Here is a 20655-nt window from a genome sequence, read left to right on the forward strand (position 1 = left end):
CAACAGAAGGGAAGGGAGGAATTAATCAGAACCAAATCACAACACACACAAAAAACTCACCTTTGGATCTTTGTTGAGTATTTGGGCAGCATCTTCATATTCTGGTTTAATCTTTTTGCAGTGGCCACACCCTTTGAGATGCAAAATTAAAATAGGATGTGTCATTTGGACAAATGTATAAAGATGCATTGATTTGTGCTGACAATGTCTAAATTTATAACTAAGGTTTCTATCGAAACGTCGTGGTTTACCTGTGTTCACATCAAATGCAAGTTTGCACATTGGGAAGACATTTGAGTCAACTTTTGATATATTAGCAGCTGATTTTTAGCAACAGCTGATTTTTAGCAAAAAACAAATACAAGCGCACAACTCAACTTCCTTGGCAAAAAGTTGCATTTTTCAGGCAGTAAACAATTCTTCAGAAAAGTTTGAGCTGGTAATTGCCACCCTAATTTGAAGTTTACAGTCAAACTAAACAGAAAACAAAAAATTACTGTGTATTACTACATTGCTCGTCCAGAAAGTATATTTAGCTTAATGCTAACAAACAAGGGAAAATTTCATAAACAGGCTAATAGCATAGACAGTATGCGTTGTTAAAATGGCACATGTCTGCCATCTACTGCCAGGTGTGTCTCATTAACCTTGTCTACAAGCTTGCAATTCTAAGTAGAGCAGGCTATGAAATTACAACACTTTTTCCAGTGGGAAAAAAAAAATAAAAGAAGCTATAACACATGTTTAGCACTAAATGTTTAGATTCTAATGGATATGTGAATTTGTCTTTGGCACTGAATAAATTGAATAAATGGAGAAAAAAAGCCACACACACAAACTGTAAAAGGCTAATGGGTAATTTTGTCGTGTATTTTAGATTTTACTATATAATCAAACCACCTTTTCTATTGACAAATTGCTTATTAATGGATTATTTTTTACCTGCGCTGCATGCATTTAAACAACCACTTAACATCCGATTGTCAATCACCGCCATCAAGACCGCCGCATCTTCTTTAATGGATGAGCTGGTCAGACCGCGTTCAGGCTAAGTCTGAACTGTCTTAATCCTTCGCACCTTTAACAAACAACAATTGCGAACTATTGTAATGTGATTTGTCCAGCTGATATCGGCACATTTTACCTCGGGACAGCTCTTCCTGATTCAAGTTTAGTTTGTACACCTAAAAAAGCGCAGCGAGGTATCCTTTTTGTGTTTGTAAATTTTTGTTATTGACTCACTGTGAAATATTAATTGGCTTGTATAAATTTTAGTTTCACAGTGACGCAAGGATTGCAGAAAATAAAGAAACCTTACGCATCAGTCGATCTCACGTCTCGCCACCTAGGGGCTGCAACAGTAGAACTTGTCGCTATTCCTTGGCTTCCGCTACGCCACATGCTGCTGTCATAGGAGTCTGTGAGCCTGCTCCTACTGATCCACGCGAATTCAGGCGAGATCGGACATCTACAGCAATTACGTACCAGAGCTTACTGGTGCAGTGAGAAACTACGATTCAACAAAACTAAACAGGTCGAGTTATTTTTGGTTTAAAAGACCGTGAAAATTGGACTAAAAGCTTAATAAGTAAAACTGTGATTGAAACTTTTACATTTTTCGTCGAGCACCTTGTTGGGGGTTGTCAGTAGTAAATGTACTGTACATGTTTGGTTGTTTCGTTCATGACAGCAGAACATGTTAACTGGTTTGTAGGAAAAGTGTCTGTTTTTTGTGATGAAACAAAGAAAAATCATTAGGACATGGCATCCACATATTTATGTGGACACCACATTTTGAGTCATGCAGGCCACAATTTTTATATTTTTTGAGTTGAGTTGCTCTCATTTTGCTATGCTAGCAAGGTCAAGGGTCAGAAAATTTCAAGGCACCACTGGACATTGTAGCCAACTCATCCGCAAAAGTACACTAAGGCCGACAGCTGTACATGCTGCCTAATACAATGTAGTGGTGAATCTGCAAAGTAGTGCAGGGGCTAACCATTTCTTAATGAAGAAGGGTGCCAGAACACAAAGGCACTCAACATTTGTTCTTTTCAGTTAATCTCTGCAAAAACCCCTGAGCCGCATCCGAGGCGTTTAACAGAGCATGAGCCTGGCAAGCGCTCGCAATATTTGTCGCGTGCAGCCGTTACAAGACGTCGCTGGTGAAGACGTATGGTTGTTTGATAGCGACACCCTCTACAGCGAGCAAGTAAATTGGTACATTTCCAAAGGTGCTAAATTGCCCTTGTCAAAACAGTTGAGCGCCTTCTTTCTTCAGCACCGATGCAGGCTATAAATCAGCCGGCGTGCTGGAGAAGGGACAAGGCAGCCAGGCGTGTGATCATGCAGATTGTGGCCAAAGAGCACTTCCTTCGGCGACACTAGCGCGCTACACGCTGGACCCCGTTCAAAATCAATAGAGTGCTTGCAAAGGGCCTTGTCTATTATAAGTTCCACTCCATGTAACTTCTTGACATTTATACCACAAGTACTTCGTAGTTCGTAAGGTATTTACAACGTTTCACCTTTTCTACATTTTCTCAAGTTACCTGAGAAATCCTACAAACTGGAGTACAGTGGTACGTCTACTTACAAACGTCTCTACAAACGGAATGTTCAGGTTACGACACGCCTCAAAAGGAAAATAAAGAAAAAGAAATTGCAGGGTACAAGTGGCATTAATACAGGACAGTACTGTAAAAGATACATACGTACTTCCTGCTTCCAAATGTTGCGACGTTAGATCGTGCTGCCCAATTGGTCATCAGCTTTTCCATCATGCTTCAGTAACATGATTCTCCTATTGGCCTATTGTTGATGACGTTTCAATTTGGGTGTCCCAGTATGATGGTGTGCAGAGGCATGACAGTGTTGTTGTTCTTTTAGTGGGCTTGATGTTTTTGCCAAAAGAACACAAGTCTCCTCGCATTTTTGACTCATGAAGAGGTTTTGATGAGATGAAGAGACTTCTCTGGATTATGGAAAAATCACAGACTGTAGTCTGCCAAAATGCCAACACCATTTTCGATCTTGTGAAAGAAAAGGACCTCTCCTCACTTGAAAGGGAAGATTTTTTCTTCTTTGCATTATGTTCTATTACCAATTTAATTACAGGTATTAACGGTTAGGTTAGGTATGCTCCAGCCCCTGGCAGATACACTCAGCACAGCTATTATCAACTGCAGGTACCAGAACGCTCCCAAGCAGTCCATCACCTTTGTCAGAGCTGGGGAAAAGGGGCAAAATCAGCCAAGTATCGCTAGGCGGCTTCTGAACACAGCACAGGACTGGAAACTCCAAGTCGACCTGGGGAGACAGCTCAAGTTCCCAGAGAACATACTGGCCACTTCGCTCTGCCCAGACATAGTGTTAACATCAGAGTCGACAAAGCAAGTGGTCCTGGTTGAGCTTACTGTCCACTGGGAAGACAGACTGGAGGAGGCCAACGAACGTAAGTGGGCCAAATATGCGGAGTTGGTGACCGAGTGCCGGGGCAATGGCTGGAAAGCCCGCTGCGGACCAGTTGCGGTGGGGTATCAAGGTTTTGCTGTCCAGTCACTGTCTCGAACGCTTAAACTCCTGACAATAAAAAGGCAGCTGTGCCGAAGAGCCATCAAATCAATATCTGAGGCTGCGGAAAAAGCCTTAAGATGGCTATGGATCCGGAGGGGGGATCCTTGGAGTAGCAGGCCACACAAGTCGGCCGCTAATCACCCCCGGCCGGGTTGTCGGAGTGAGGGTGTATGATGATCAAAGACCCGGAACACCCAATGACCTCCAGTTCATTACTGATGATGTGTCCAAGTAGCACCTAGAGGTGTATTTAAGAACTGGATTGATTCAAATGTGTTTGGCTGTTTTATTACGGTTTCACCCAGATTATAAAATTTAGTATTTTCAGTAGGGCTGTCAAACGATTAAAATTTTTAATCGAGTTAATCACAGCTTAAAAATTAATTAATCGTAATTAATTGCAATTCAAACCATCTATAAAATATGCCATATTTTTCTGTAAATTATTGTTGGAATGGAAAGACAAGACACAAGACGGATATAGATATTCAACATACTGCACATACGTAAGTACTGTATTTGTTTATTATAACAATAAATCAACAAGATGGCATTAACATTAACATTCTGTTAAAGTGATCCATGGATAGAAATTAGGGCTGTCAAACGATTAAAATTTTTAATCGGGTTAATTACAGCTTAAAAATTAATTAATCGTAATTAATCGCAATTAATCGCAATTCAAACCATCTATAAAATATGCCATATTTTTCTGTAAATTATAAATATATTCTGTAAAATAATTTGTTGGAATGGAAAGATAAGACACAAGATGGATATATACATTTAACATACGGTACATAAGGACTGTAGTGGGCATTTCACTCTACTGTCATTTAAATCTGTCTATGCTGTCCTCACTCCGAAGCGTCTACTTTTTCCAAAGCTAGACAGCTAGAGAACGACGCCTTAATAATCAGACTTCTTCCTTTTTCATCTGATTTATTAATAAAATGGCCTCAAACCATTGTCCTCTTTAGACCGTAGTGAAACTACAAAAAAAAAGTACACAAGCATTGCATTAGCAACAACGTTAGCTTAGCACGCTATACAGGTTCACTAAACATAAACAAAAAGCGTCTCATACAAAAAATATAACATTTCGCTTACTAACATAATATGTACATTCTTTACAACAACCATACTTACGGACAAATCTTGTCCAAGGATCATATAAGCACAACATTACAACGTATGCGTCAGCCCGAGACGTCGTGCAGCCATATTGAACTGGCAAGAAAGCAATAAACTATGTCGCAAAGCGACCACAAGAGTTCGCTGTTACACAGCACAAAAAACCTTGCTGTAAAACTTACCAAAAGGCAGAATACTGTCTGAGCGGGACATGTGCATTAATTGCATCAAATATTTTACCGTGATTAATTTAAAAAATTAATTACCGCGCGTTAACGCGATAATTTTGACAGCCCTAATTTTCAGTAGTGCTTGGAACGGATTAGAGCATTTACATGGAAAAAATGTCTACTTACGGAATTTTCAGATTAGGAGACTACTACTAGAAACAATTTCGTAAGTAGAGGTGCAACATGTATCAGATTTTTTTTCATGCAATGTGAACAGTTACAGTTATACAATCACAATGATTTTCATATCAGACCTGGGCTCATTTATATGTGGATAAAAATCTGATGTGTATGCGACACCTCTGAAATGTAAATGCATATCTGCATGAATGTGACCTATACGTTATCAACAAGTAAAACACATCCCCACTGTTTGACTAAAGAAACAACAGACGCAAACGCGCAATGGTGGACTAACGCTGAGAAAATACTTTTTACTACTTTATACTGCAAATAAAGCTGTCAGGTTTAAAAAAAAAAAAAAAAAGTTGTTTCTGCTATCATAAAAGTCTTCAAAAGTTGCCACAAAAAGCTTGACTAAAGTGACCTCGCCATACTTTCGTAAACACATCAACAGGTCGCAACAGTACGCATACGTGTGTGACGTCACAAGTCGCATATGACTTCATCGGAATCGCTCCACACACACACACACACACACACACACACACACACACACACACACACACACACACACACACACACACACACACACACACACACACACACACACACACACAAAATGGAATGATTAAAATAATACATCAAAATTGGGCATCACGGCCAGCGATGTGAACGTAGCCTAAAATAAATTATGACCAATTTAAAACATGTTTTGGGGTAGATAAACCATTATAAATTCAAAACTAAGAAATACATCATTGGCTTTTGCGTTAGTGCTTGCAATGGGTTTGAAAGTGTTTTGTGTGATGTTTTAACGTGACATTTATGGTTGAATGAATTTTTACAAAGGCGTATTAGTAGCACACGAGAACACAAAAGTCCAGTATCATTTTATGATATGTAACGACATGGCCGGCTACTTGCATATACATCATAAAACCGTCTTGTAGTTTCAAATTTTAACCCAATAAATTTAGGTGGGTTAGATAGGTTTCACGTTTTGATAGTATAAGTGTTATAGCATAGTTATTAGGTAGCTGATAAATGGGATTAATAAGACACAAATAGGACTGAGAAAGTCACACTCATAGCTGGTGACTCCCAATTTCCCCTCACAGGAAGGACCAGTGAGTGTTGATATTCGATTCTCTGCCTATCTAACCACTTAAGTGTTTTATGTGATGTTTTACATGACATCAGTTCTTGGCATTTAGTCTGGCAAACTTTTTTTTTTACACTTGTATAGCAGTTAATAATCTTCCAATGGTATTTGAAATTATTTCCTGTCAATTTTTGACAAAATTGATGAATAATCCCAAAGGAAAAATTGAAAGATACACTGAATTGGAGTTTGAACCAAATTAAGAAGTCTGTTGTGCTATTGAAACAGGATGCATAATGCATAAAAGTAGCATAAAATCCTGGAGTTGAAGTAATTTCCTCTGTGCTCCCAGCACTGAAGCAAGTCTTCATGTTGCTAAGCAGCTCAAGAAGAGTTACTGCTATAAAATGGGGGAAAAAATGACACTAATGGCTTCCTGATGCAAAATGTGAGTGGCGGGATAGTCTTTTGGTGTCTAGTAAAAAGGTCCAAGAAGAATGAAAAGAAGAATGCCTAACTTGGCTTTTTAGAGCTACAGGGTAGAAGAAAGTTGTTTGCGCTAATGCGCAGAGTGATGACCTCGTGGGCTAAGCCGGATTGTTTGTGCTCAGAGGTGGATAGAAAATGTAAGATGATGTCGGGCCGAAGGAGAACCATTAATCTCCACCCATGATGCCCCGCTATTGCAAGAGTGCAGGAACAAAAGTTGTCTGTGAATGAGAGCTCTGCACACATTCAAGCTCTCATATTAAAGCAGAATAGATTATCAGGAAATAATGCAAACAGCATAGACGAACCAACGATTGGGCGCAATTTTAGCATTTGCTGTGAAAAAAACACCAAAGGTCTAGATTGCCAGATGACTCAAAAAGATAACCAAACTGATAACCCTCTGGTGTAAGAGTGACTTTTTACTCAGGTTTACCTGTATTTTCAATAGCTTGTGATGGGCAGTTTGTGAAGAATGATTATCGTGTGGTGCAGAATTAGGGAAGAATGGTGGTTTTGAATTTGACAAAGAGTGATTATCCTCTACAATAGACCCTACTCACCAACGTCACAGAATGACGTGTCGCTGTATCCGGCCGCCATATTGTCCGTCTTTGTTTATCCGTATTCTCAATGGTTTCAATTTGTCGTGCAATTTATAATGCAATTCATGGAAGCCCCGGTGCTTTCAGACGCTGTAAACTCATTGGATGCGTTGCATAAAAGGCGTTATGTGGAAAAGCTTCAGTCTATCCATTCGCCAGATCCATATTTGATGCCTAAATCGATATTTTTCGACCCGCTGTCTTCGCCCTCTCTGCCTGACATCTGCTACCCTGATATCTACAACTGTCTTTTCCACAGAAACTCGGCCTATTCTCACGAAACTTTGAAAAACATTAAGAGCAGCACTCTAAGCAACATTACCCTGTATTCTAAAATGGCCACAATCCAAAAAAAAAAAAAAAAAAAAAAAAAAAGACAGTCGCTGTTTTCAAAGAGTTCGATGTGACGTGATAATGATATTACCGAACAAGACACGCTGACATGTACAACATTACAGGGAAGATACGCAGCGAGAAATTATAGCAACCAGAAGCTAGTTTAATTTCACAGCAGCAGTATTTCGCAAGAGCCCCAGTGTCGAAAGAGAACGCCACAAAGACGAGACTGTTGAAATTATGAATTAAAAAAAAAATTATAATAAAGCAAATGTGACACACAGAAGGGCTTGCTAACATTTGTTTAAATATATTGTTCTAAGTAAATCAGCCAAGGTAGCCCCCCGCATTTTTACCACACCAAATCTGGCCCCCTTTGCAAAAGGTTTGGACACACCTGTTTAACTGATGATCCGTAGACGAGGCCAGCTTCTTTCACTTGGTACCAGCTAAATATTATTCAAAATGTAATGATGGTGGAAGAAATAAGCATCTTGAATTTGAAACTGTATGTTGTCGGCGATTAGCTTAGCAATGATCTTAATTGTGGTTGTCAGCCCAAAATCCTCTAAATATATATTAAATGCATCTTACCAGATATAAAATGACTACTACATAATCTGTGGTAATCGTTTGGAGCCCAGTTTTCTTGTCGAATTGCAGCAGTCCATCTCGCTCTCCTCTCCGGGTCTCTCGGAATACGGTAGAACAGGGGTGGGCAAACTATTCCACAAAGGGCTGCAGTGGGTGCGGGTTTTTGTTGCAACCCATTAAAAGGACACCTTTTCACCAATCTGCTGTTTTACAAGTGCAATCAGTCGGTTGCAGTCAGGTGCTTCTCATTTCTGCTGAAACCGCATTGGTTAAACTATCTGTGCTGGGTCAGTTGGAACAAAGACCAGGACCCACTGTGGCCCTCGAGGACCGGTTTGCCCACCCCTGCGGTAGAATCTCAAGTCTCTCCGTCTATCTTCTCTGTTATTGCAACCGACCGCCACACACGCCTTTACCATTTTGATTATTAATGTTAACGAGCAGAAAAACACGCCATAATAGGAGGAATTTACGTAGCGGTAATGCATCAACAACGACGAGTTGACGGACAATATGGCGCGGGGGCGTGGTTGTGACGTCACGTGAGTAGGGTCTATAGAGTTTTATTACTGACTGCTGCTATCACATGTCACCTTACCTATACTGCAAGAGTACCACTATTACAAGTCTTTTTGTGTTTTTATTGTGTACATACTTTTTAATCCCATTTTTGTGTGTGTGTGTGTGTGTGTGTGCACTCCATGCTCATGACACTTTGTGTAATGACAATAAAGGTGTTCTATTCTATTGTTGAGAGTTATCTTTCCTCACCTTGTCCAATATTTTACAATCGCAAATTTTTACAAGTGGTCAGCCGATTTTTAACCCATTCACTGCCATTGACAGTGATATACATCAATCCATTTAAACTGGTACAGCGCATCGAATGATCATGTTTTAGAGCCATTGACAGCAATAGACGTCCAATCCATTTGGACTGGGAGGGCTGAAACGATGCTGCCGAAGTGTTTGATGTTAGCTGTGAGATGTACGCCCTCTTAAACACTATAATATAGTTCCGCGAATTATCATACATTGTTTTTAGCCCCTACCCTCACCCACCCAGGCCTCCTTTATGCCTGAGAACCAGGCCCGGGTCCCCCCCCCAAGCGCCGCCCCTTTGCCATAGTTAATTTATGTTCGATGTAAAAAGAGTTCATTTTTGAAGCAGCTCTGGTTCTGCTATCAAAGTCAATGGAAGCCAAAGAGTTAAAATCTTGTGTCTGTCAAGAGCGATTATCCTGTACTATGGGGAGTATTACATTAAAAACTAGTTAATGTTATTTTAGGTGAGGTAAGCAAGTAGTTAAACCAAACGTTTTTAATATTGGTTTTTAAATTAGTGTAATAGTGTGCATGTTAACTGATTAGTGTTCCTTAGTGGTGATTTTGTGGTGTTGGATGTCACCTACAGGGGGCGTAGAACATGACCATAACGGCAGGATGCTCCTCCATGAAAGCGTCAAAAGATTCGTCTGTGAGGTGGAAGACTGACGAATCAGTCTCGGACCACGACACTTCAGGAGTCTTCGGCTGCACCGGCTGAGGGCTGGGAAAAAAAAAAAAGTGTTTAATTCTAGATTGTGTGTGTGTAAATCAAACACAGATGTCGGGCTTGAACCACATACCGAACACACACCCTGTCTGAAATAAACCCGCCTGAATGACATCACACTTGTACACTGTCAATAACACATGGACATGAACATAAACACATGCCACTCCATGCGCTATTACACAGTATCTTTTCTCTCAAACACACACATTTCTCTTGTGCACAAACACACATCTTTATAGGTCTTTTATCCCCATATAGACACACGCTCGCAATTTTCACATAACGATCTTTCACAATGATTACCTCTCACACACATACACGATTCTAACAACAATTATCTACCACGCTGCCCTACAATGCACTCAACTCCCCCCCCACACACACAGAAGTTATCTCTCACTCTCTCCATAGCTGGCTGTCTCACATTCACAGTTATTTCAAATCCAACAGTTATCGAGCACACACACAATCAATTCTCAAGGACACAATAATCTACCACACTAAACTAAAATGGGCTAAATCCTCATACACATTAGGTACACAATCATGGCATCGCTCTCTCGCTCTGACTCACACAATAATCTCTCCCAGATGCATACACAATATTGGTATCACACAAACTAATGCACATAAGCCTCTCTGTAGCACAAATTCATGCAAAGGCAATTTTCTCTTATGTGCACATACACCATTAAAAGTAACACACTTGTTATAAACCTAAACTGATGTGTTCAATTTAAATACTGCAGCTCATAGCGATGCTACAGCTTGTGACCTTCGGTGCTTTGTGAGAGCAGCTGTGCAAGCACATACACATACATTTAAAAGCATTAAGCACAGAGGATATTTAACACACGCACACATGCATATTTCACATACAGCGACTATAGTGTCACGCATCAACTCCAGATGTTGTTCCTTCAAAACGTGAAAAGTGGTGATCCGGCTACTCACTTCTTCATCCATTCTGCGATGTCCTTGGCTGTGGCGCCGTAGTTCTCGTAGTGGTAGAGGAACTTGCCCTTCCTAAATAATGTGCAAAACTTGATTATTGTTTCACATAATCAACATATACAGTATGTGTTGATCAAAGCCTTGATAGACTTTCCATTTATTTTGTCAGTATGTCACACACCACAATGAGCCAATAACACCTACTATACTGTAGACTGCAGCTGTTCGCCATGTGGGCTTACAGGACAAAAGTCTGTTCTTTGCATTGGTGAACTTATAATTTGCCTCCCACCTGTCTTGAAAGCTCCTGTTTTCCATCTTTTGTTTGGCCAATTTTATGGAGTGGAAGTATAACTTTGGCAGAGGTGAGAGCTAATATATCACACTCCTCAGCCTCGCTGGGAAGGTCTATTCAGGGGTACTGGAGAGGTAGGTCCGTTGGGAAGTCGAATCGTGGATTCAGGAGGAGCAGGGTGGTTTTTGTCCTGGCTGCGGAATAGAGGATCAGCCATATACCCTCAGCGGGGTTCTCGGAGGGCCACAGGAGTTTGCCTAACCAGTCGACATGTGTTTTGTGGATTTAGAGAAGGCGTTCGACTGTGCCCCCAGGAAGTACTGTCGGGGGTGCTCTGGCAGTAGAGGGTACCGGAACCCCTGATACAGTGGGTCCTATCCCTGTATGACAGGTGTCAGAGTTTAGTCCTCGTAGCTGGCAATAAGTCAGATCAGTTTCCAGTGAGGGTTGGACTCCGCCAAGGCTGCTCTATATCACAGATTCTGTTCATAACTTTTATGAACAGAATATCAAGCGCAGCCGGACAGGGGGTCCGGTTTGGTGGCCTCATTGTCTAATCTCTGCATTTAGCAGTTGATATAGTTCTGTAGGCTTCTTCAGGCCGGGATCTTCAACTCTCGCTGAAGGCGTTCGCAACCGAATGTGAAGCGGTCGGAATGGAGTCGGGAAAAGGTGGAATGCCTTCTCCGGGTCAGGGATGATGTCCTTCCCCAAGTAGAGGAGTTTAAGTATCGTGGGGTCTTGTGGGGTAATATGTGCCACAGGGCCTGGAGTAAATTGGGCCACGGAAGCCACCTAACACTCTTCTGGGACCAAATCCCAAGCAATCATATCAAGAGACAAAACTGGATATTAGACTCATTTAGGTTTTGGTACTATAGAAATCATACTTCTCTTGCCAAAGGTGAAAGCAAGAAAGTCAGGAATTGCAAGAAAAAGTAAAAACAAGGATAGTGACAGACACACCTGAGAGGATCTGGAGAGGGCGTACAAAGAAAAAAGATAAAAAGTAGTAAAATTCGAATGAAAAAAAAGATGAAAAACAGGAAAAAAGGTCTTAAATTAAACCAAAAAACAAGGGAAAAAAACGTCTATATAGCTCAGAATACAGTGATGTTCTCATTAGAGTCAAGTATACCACTTATTTGTTGCAGAAAACCATGTTTTCATGTTGCAAAATCTTGTAATAAATGTAAATAGATTTTTTTCCTTATTTTTATAGATCAATACCATTCCTGAAATTAAATGCATCAGTTTTACTCAAATAATTAATGGCACAACTTACCCCAGTGTATTTACCCCACACCAAGGGCAAATTAATAGTGCTACTAGAGTCAATTTCTCTAATTATAACTTAACTCAAGAACCAATGTTATTGTTCCCAAGGATGCACCGCAATGCTTGCGCTTGCTTTAAAGACACCAAGTAAAAACTGGCACAACTCATCCCACTCTACCCTGCTGGCAAAACTTTTTGAGACTAGCAGTATAAAGCAGTGCATACGCTACATACCTTCGAGCCTGGTTTTAACATATCTGCCTTAAAGACTTGGTTTAAACTCTGTCTCGGTCCCTCAAAGTACTTTGTATAAACCCCTTAAATGTCAAGATCTAATTTTGGTCTTGCGTATCTAAATACCTCAATATTTTGTCGTGATACATGATCAGTCAACAGATATTGGCTAATTTGGTTGCAGGTCATGTTTTTCATTCACATCTGGCTCATTAAATGTCAAATGAAATGAGCCCAGCACACATCTTCAGTGTTCCTCATCATAAAAGAAAGTGAGTAAATTGAAATGGGTCTGGAACACGCGTCCTCGCAGCAGGTGCAGCACTGAGATAGTTTCAGAGCTGAGGAAAGCACTTTAGTCCAAAAGTGATGTTCTTTAAACTGCAGGCACTGGGCTGGCATGGTCATTAGCTGGCATGGCACTGGCGCTAATGTGCCCCCCTGGTTACTGTGTATGTGTGTGCCTGCAAACACACAATGCACACAGACACACACAAACTGGCTAACCCCACAATCACTTAATCAGTACCCATCTAATTAAAGGTCCAGGCTGGAATGAAGGTGTTTAATGTGGAAATAGGGATGATTAAGCTCCTGCAGACTGCTAACAAACTCAGTCAACATTTGAAACTGGCTCATAATACCCTAGTGGCGGTGGTGGGGAGAGCAAATAGAGTGATGGTTCAGGGGGATCCCAAAGCAACCAACAGGAGAATTAACTAGCAGACCAACAGCTGCCTGGTTATGACCTTGGTTAGACAACAAACATTTCTATGTGGGTGTTCTAGAAGCCTCTTTGGGTTAGCAGATGCTTTATTAAAAGCCAAATCAGTTTTGACTGACACTGCCAATGAGGTATTTATTTATCCATATGTTTGTTGTTGTGGTTTGCAGTGGCATGAATAAACAATGTAGTTCTTTCTCTGAAGATGTTTTGTAGATTTCAGCATGCTTACCATGTTGACCTGAACCTGCTCTTGGTCTTAACTCTGGTATCACCCACTTAAAGTCTTATTTGTATGTTTTGTGAGTCGAATCGAACCTGGCTCCTCAAAGTCTTCACCTTTGACTGGTTCAAAAACCTCTGTCAATTATTGTTTCAGTCTTAACCCTTTAAGATGCATTAAGACCGGACACGTTATTTTCTTGTCGTGAGATGGGTTCTCATACAAAGTTATTGTAATCGTGAGTTGAAGCGCGACAGATGCCTCGTGATGGGTGACACATATCAGGTGCAACACGATGTCGCCAGATCGACCAGATTGGCCGCGCCCCGAAATGTCGCACGTTCAAATTTCGCGCCACAGCGACGATAAGAAAGCAGTTAATCAAATACATTTTCTTATTCATGTGACGTCACTTGCTGGAGCAGGGCCGGAACCTTTCTCAGCATCCAGTCAACAAAAGTCCAAAGAAAGAAATAAAAATGTCTACTATGAGAATATAGGTAATCCCCTGGTTTACGGCGTACCCGACTCACGTCATTTCGACTTTACCACGCCGGTGTCTCCAGTAGGGCTGCAGCTATCGATTATTCTAGTAGTCGAGTAATCGATGAACTAGTTTGTCGAATAATCGAGTAATCGGATAAGGAACATGAAAAATTAAAATACCTGAGCTGAGCCTCAAACGTTATAAAAAAAATAATTAAATGAGGATCTATGTTTAACAAAAGAACAATTGGCTAACTTACATAGCAAAAGTCCGCTTGCTTAAATGCTATAAAAGGCAATTTTTTTTTATTTTTTATTTAACAATGCTCTTAACAAATGGTTCAGGCACATAGTCCCACAAAAAACAGCTAAATATACTCATAAACAAAATTATGACTGCATTAAAATAAAACATTAGCTCAAACAAAAACTTAGCTTATGTTGGTCTTAACATGGAGCAGCTGGATTCACCCATGTGAAATAAGGCAGAATAGAGGGCAGTGTGTCCAATTAAATCAATAAAACTGAATGCAAACACTTTCAAAATAAACCATTACAACGCCACAATGATCAAACGAATACTCGAATCAGCAAAATTTAATTCGAATCTTTTTTTCTAATCGAATACTCGAGTTAATCGATTAATCGTTGCAGCACTAGTCTCCAGTCTTTTTTTTTTTAATACTGTTGACTTTTGTTTAGTGATGTATGCTTTTATTTTGGCGCAGGAAGCGTAGAGCAGGTGGTACTTCCGCACGTGAGTAAGAGCGCATGTACACACGAAAAAGAACATATTTGCGCACACTAAGAAGAGCGCATCTAAACGCGTAGAAGAACGTATTTGTGCACACGAAGAGCGCACACACATACACACCCACACGAAGAAGAGCCATTTGCTCCCACGAAGAAGCAGAGTGTGGGAGGGGAAAGAACTGCAAGCCTACGCGCATATTTGTTGCTTGTGAAGCATCCACAGAGGAACACGTTGTGTACTATTTATTGTGTTTTCAATTGTGCTTGAATACTTGTTCTGGATGATGTGCAGACGGTAACTGATAAATGCTAATCGTTTGTGTGGATACTTATTGCTGTATCAGCAGCTAGTTATAAACGCAAATTTGAATTGCTGTTATTGAAGATGAAACTGATTTCATTTCTATTTTAATTTCATTCCACAAGTGTTGATGTCATGAGCAGCTGAATAAAGTCAGCAAACCACATGGATATCCGACATCATCATTTCGGAGCTCAGCTCGCTTTCTTAGTAGGACTTAGCTCTAACATCTTGGCCAGGACAGTACTATGACATATAATACATTTTTTTGGATAGTTATTTGGAGCTTTGGACGGTATTTTGGGGTATTTAAAGGGTTAAATTCCTACTTGGCAGAAATTTGGGTTACGTCGCCAGCGTAGGAACGGAACTCGTTCGTAACCCGGAGACTACCTGTAGTCATAATATTAGAAGATACAGTAAAAGTCACAATAGTACGAGAATGAAGTCATACATTGTCAAATTATGAGGGAAAAGTCGTTACGAGATTAAATTCATAATATCATTAAAGTCGTAATATGACATGAATTAAGTCATACAATGTAAAATTAAAGGATTGAAATAGTAATATTACAAGATAAAAGGCGTTTTGTGGTTTATTTTAACATCAAGTTAACGGGAAGTTGTGTGATTTCACAGGCTGAGACTTTCACCTACGTAGGATTTTTATCAACACAAAACTACTTTTGGTGTACTATTAGGAGCTTGAAGTAATATTAGGGGAAATAATTTTACAATTATGAGATTAAAGTCATTATATTACCTATATTTATGTTACGTGACCCAGAAGTTGTTTGGGGTGCGCGGACTTCAACTTTTGGTGACGTGTGAACACAAAACAGCATTTGCCGATGGGCATAGGGCAAGCGACGCTGCGTGACAAAAGCTACGTTCAGACCGGATGCGTTAAGCCTTGGTCTTGGCTCACTGACAAACCTTTGAAGTCTTAGTCTTGACACGCACTCAACTACCCCAAAATCTGTGCATTGATTCCAGTCTAAACCCCAGTCACCTCTCAAAGTCTTAATCTTCACAAGGGCTGTAACGTGCAGGATTTTGACCTTGACTTATTCTTAAGCCTTCAAAACTCAGCCTTGGCCCCTGAAAGTCTATGATTTAACCTCAAGCACTTTCAGTAAAAAAAGACCATGTATCGGGAGAACTTTAACAAATGAACTTTAAGTAAAACTTCGTTTAAAGCAATCTTATGTTGCCTTATAATGCCTCAAGTCATTTCAATACAACAGAAGCAAGGTCAGAGAGAAGATAAACAGTTTAGGAGCAAGTAACACTTGTCAGCTTCAATGAATCCACCACTCAGGTACGCTTAAGATCCTTCAAGTTGCACTGAGACGACTTTGAACACTGAGTAGACGCAAGACGAGACTTTTTTTTTTTTTATGAGACGTAACTGGACTCGACACGTCTGCCGCCTTGCAACCACTGACTGAAGCAGGAAGCCATAAGTATTAAGTACTCACTCGAAGTAGCAGAAGGTCGGGTAGCCTTTGACGTTGAATTCCTGCTTGAGGCCATCGAATTCGGATGGGTGCACGTTCATGCCTGCCAGAACCTGAAACGAAAAGACCACAATGAACAATAGGCAGTCTGGGACAGAGGAATGACAAGCAATGGTCTATTTATGACATAATTTCTAAATGTTGTTCCTTTAAATTATATTAATTCATTCCCAACAGTCTGTTTGCTTTATTTCATAGTTAGTCAAGGATGCACTGCTTCGACTACATTTGGATGTTAGATTTTTTTTTCTGTGTCCAGTCAAATTTGAGCTTTGATGTACAAGAACTTTACTACATTACCAATGGATGTCTTTTGTAGTGGTGCTACCAGTTATCAATTTCACTGCCTGCCACTGATCACAGGAGTGTAACACTAATAGAGGCGTCCGAAATCTCCGATTCTGAGATTATTCGCGATTCGGCCATGGAAGATTCGAGAACGATTCACAAAAATCCAAATTCCGATTATTGACTTACACCAGGTAAAGCAGACCTAAAACACAGTCAGCGCAGTCTTTGGGACGCAGTGAGGAACGGACCGAGAGTAAATATCATGTTCAACTCATGCCAGTATTAAATAAAAAAAAAAACAATCATACCTGACTGCAGCCGACAGCTGCTTCAAACAACGCCCAGTTGCTAGTTGCTACAAACATACAGCCACATATGACTATAGTAGATATCACATATATGTAGAACTAGATGCAAAATGACAGACGACGAGGCCGGTAGAACATGTAAAAGAACTAGATGCAAAATGACAGACTTGCCGTTTAGTAGTTGCCGCGTTGTTAACAGCCACCATCTTAAAGCAGTAGACTTCTCTAGAAGACTTGTAGCGAACCTAATTAACTTTTTATCTAAAATACTCGTAGATCGGAAAAATCTTAACTTGAATCCATCTTTAAATGATGAAACAGTTTTCAAACTTCGACATGTCTAAAGTAGACAAGGGAAATTATGGAATAACGGGAGAATTTTAACAACTTTAACGGTTGATTCACATCATTAAATGAATTGAATGTAGTTTAAAGCTGCTGATACAGAATGGGACTTGAGTATTTTATCTACTGTTTTAAACTGTTAACATGATACTGATTATTACAATTTTGAAACTAATGTACAAAACATTAAAAGCGGCGGGAAGGGGGGGGGTGGTCAACATCAATAATCGATTTATAATCGAATTGGAGCCTCTGAATCGTGATCGAATCGTTAGCTGCCAAAAGATTCCCACCTCTAAACGCAAAGGTAGAATTGAAGGACAGCAATTAAACACTTATTATCCATTTCTAATCAGATCCAATACAGGAGTTGCGCCCAGAATTCTGCCTTTGCAAAGGTAATACGTTCGTTTTTGAAAATCATTAAATGCTAAGACACAACCAAACTGTCCCAAGAATGAAATTTTCAGTCTTTCACATTTTCACTGCAGGTTAAAGCACTCACTGGATTGAAAAATCGAACAACACAATGCGCAGCTTGTTGGTGAAGGGTAGTTACAGTATTTATTTTCTTCCCAGCCCGCATGGCTTAGAGCATCTGTATTTTTTTCTGTCAAAAATCAAACGACAACAATGGATAATGGATGTCAATGTCATGGCATCAAAAGACAGGAAATACGGGAATATTATTGAGTTTTGAGGAGAGGAGCATTCTCTAGTTTAGCATTATGTATCTATGTCTAATGTTGTAGCCATGGAGTGTATTTAACTGCTTCAAACACAAAAAAGTAAAACAGTAATATAATAATACAGCCACGGACAGTATGATTGAGTAAAAATATTCTTCCCTTGTGATGAAGAGCTAAACAATTAGGTTTACATATGATAATTCAGTTGTTAGAGGGTATTAGGAAGACTTACATATCGTCCCTTGGTTTCCGTAGCAGCTTGTTGAAAAATGGGCTGCATCCTCTTACATACGCCACACCCTGGCAAAGGGCAAGGAGATTTTAGATTAATTTTAGATGAATGATTTTAGATTGACCTTGACACTCAACTGTCTATATACTTGGTACAAATTTTGTAACAATTAGACATCAATTCAAGGAGTAGTTTGCCTTTGAAGGACAGCTTTACACACTCAAATAGGACCTAAAATGGCTGCCCTCCTTCAGCTTTTCCAGTATTTTTTTTATGTCCCTAAGACATACGTGTCCTCAAAATTTCATGTTGCTAAATGTTTTTTTTTTTCTTTCCCCCAAAGGACACGTGCAGAGAGGAAAACGTATTTCAAATAGTTGCCAAGGTCGTTGAGCAAACACTCACAGGGTGCATAGAACATCACGAGGATGGACTTGTCTTCTTTCTTCAGCAGCTTCCTGAAGTCCTTCAAACAGGCACAGCCAGACAAAAGTGTGTGAGGAGAGCATAACAAAATCATCACATTCTTCTTGAAAACTCTTTCATCATACTGCACTGCATTATCACAGCAGTCAACAAGCCTACAGACATGACCTGCTTTCAAAGAACTACTGTGAGGGCCCTCAAGGTAGTGGTGGGAGGTTACAATGTCATCGGACCTGTGTGGAATTCTCCCATAAAAATCATTTTTAAAAAAAAGCCCCTGAAGGGGTCCTCGAGTCTTACTTTTTCTGTTTCTACGTGGACGACATCTTTGGCTTCTGGGTTTTCCTCCCACAGTGGAGGCCCCGAGGGGTCCTTCAGAAATGCCACCATGGACTGAAAGATGGAGAAGATACTTTCATGACAAAGGGAAAGTTGTATGTAATGCTACCAGTGACAAATTCGTTGTGTTTCTAACATAATAGTTCAATAAAGATGATTCTGATTAATGTAGTCTGTAAAACTTATGTAGAACTTTGACATCTTAGAAATGAATTTACCACTAATGAAGCTCAAACAAAGTTAATCATATTAAGGTCTGCACAACTCTAACCAACCATTATGTACATTTTATGCATTAACTCACTATAGCATGTTGTATGTTATGGCTATAAATCCTACACCTATAAATCCACCTACTATGACATACAGTATCCACTATCCAACCAATACTAGGGATGTCCCCGATCTGATCGCGTGATCAGAAATCGGGCCGATCGAGCTTTTGTTCAGAGGATCAGAATCGGGTAAAAAGGATCGGGTTTTTAATTAAAAATATATATATATTGTGCTGGCTAAAGTCTCCAGTGTTAAGCGCCAGTTGACATTTCACAGAACGTTATTTCAACCTTGTGGTCATAGTAATTCATTGCATCCATCGTATGACACAGTTTGGAACACAGGCTCATTCACTTGCACTGTACACAGCCTGTCGGTTGCATTGACGCTGTTGAGTGCTTTATGTTAAATTTCTGCCTTGGAAACTGTATGTCTAAGTATTTTGTCTATACCAACCTTTTAATATGCAGTATATGTGTAATTATGGGGAAAAGCTATATGAACGAAATTTGTCAATAAGTCTTGGGGTTGGGCATCAAGCATCGATAGGATCCGGGACTGACACTCCGATGCCCCCGGAACCGTTCAAATTTTCAAATTTTGATTCTATGTTTCGGTGCCCTGACCGCCTAGCGGAAAGAAAAGCTGCCGAACACCACAAAGAAGTCACATGAAGCGTGTGTTTGTGCATTGCAACTTGGGTTAGGTTAGGGTTTCAACCATGGACACAGTGCAGTGGCGCTCAAAAGTTTGGCTCAATTTCACACATGCAAAGGTGGCTGCAGGACCAACATGATTAAACACCTACGGCTTCATGGAATACAAGTACTGAGTAGTGCATAGCTGGGTGCCGCGTATTTGACACACTGCGCTGGTCCTCTAACCAGTCAAAACCAGGTAAGTAAAACAAATTACGTCTGTCTTCTGCTGCCCCCGCGACCCGACCCTGGATTAAGCGGTAGATGATCGATGGATGGAATAGTACGACAATAACTCTAATATTACATCAGGCTAAAGTAGCTATATAAGCATCTACTTACTTTACGTAGCGTGTTGCCGCCTCTGTTAAAATCAACAGTACTAAAAGCATTTTTTGTTTTAGAATCAATTTCACAAATAGGGAAATCATTATTTTGCTTCATCTACATCAGATTTTAATAAATAGAATTTATACTAATGCTTCATCGTGGCTCCCAGCTAAGGCACACGTATTTAAAGTGTGTAGCGACTTACC

At 40.2% G+C, this 20655-nt stretch overlaps 1 protein-coding gene across 1 annotated transcript in view; it reads right to left on the reverse strand.

Annotated features, from left to right (window-relative positions):
• pdia5 (protein disulfide isomerase family A, member 5) overlaps positions 1–20655 on the reverse strand; it is an 89815-nt gene that overhangs the window by 24342 nt on the left and 44818 nt on the right. Inside the window, exons 7-13 of the mRNA XM_057852119.1 lie at positions 19107–19199; positions 18786–18846; positions 18381–18448; positions 16477–16568; positions 10702–10773; positions 9602–9738; positions 61–131 (exon numbers count right to left, since the gene is read on the reverse strand). Coding sequence (XP_057708102.1) covers positions 61–131; positions 9602–9738; positions 10702–10773; positions 16477–16568; positions 18381–18448; positions 18786–18846; positions 19107–19199 — 594 coding nt within the window. The remainder of the gene's footprint in view (positions 1–60; positions 132–9601; positions 9739–10701; positions 10774–16476; positions 16569–18380; positions 18449–18785; positions 18847–19106; positions 19200–20655) is intronic.

This window comes from Corythoichthys intestinalis, chromosome 12 (genome assembly GCF_030265065.1).
Source record: "Corythoichthys intestinalis isolate RoL2023-P3 chromosome 12, ASM3026506v1, whole genome shotgun sequence".
NCBI lineage: Eukaryota > Metazoa > Chordata > Actinopteri > Syngnathiformes > Syngnathidae > Corythoichthys > Corythoichthys intestinalis.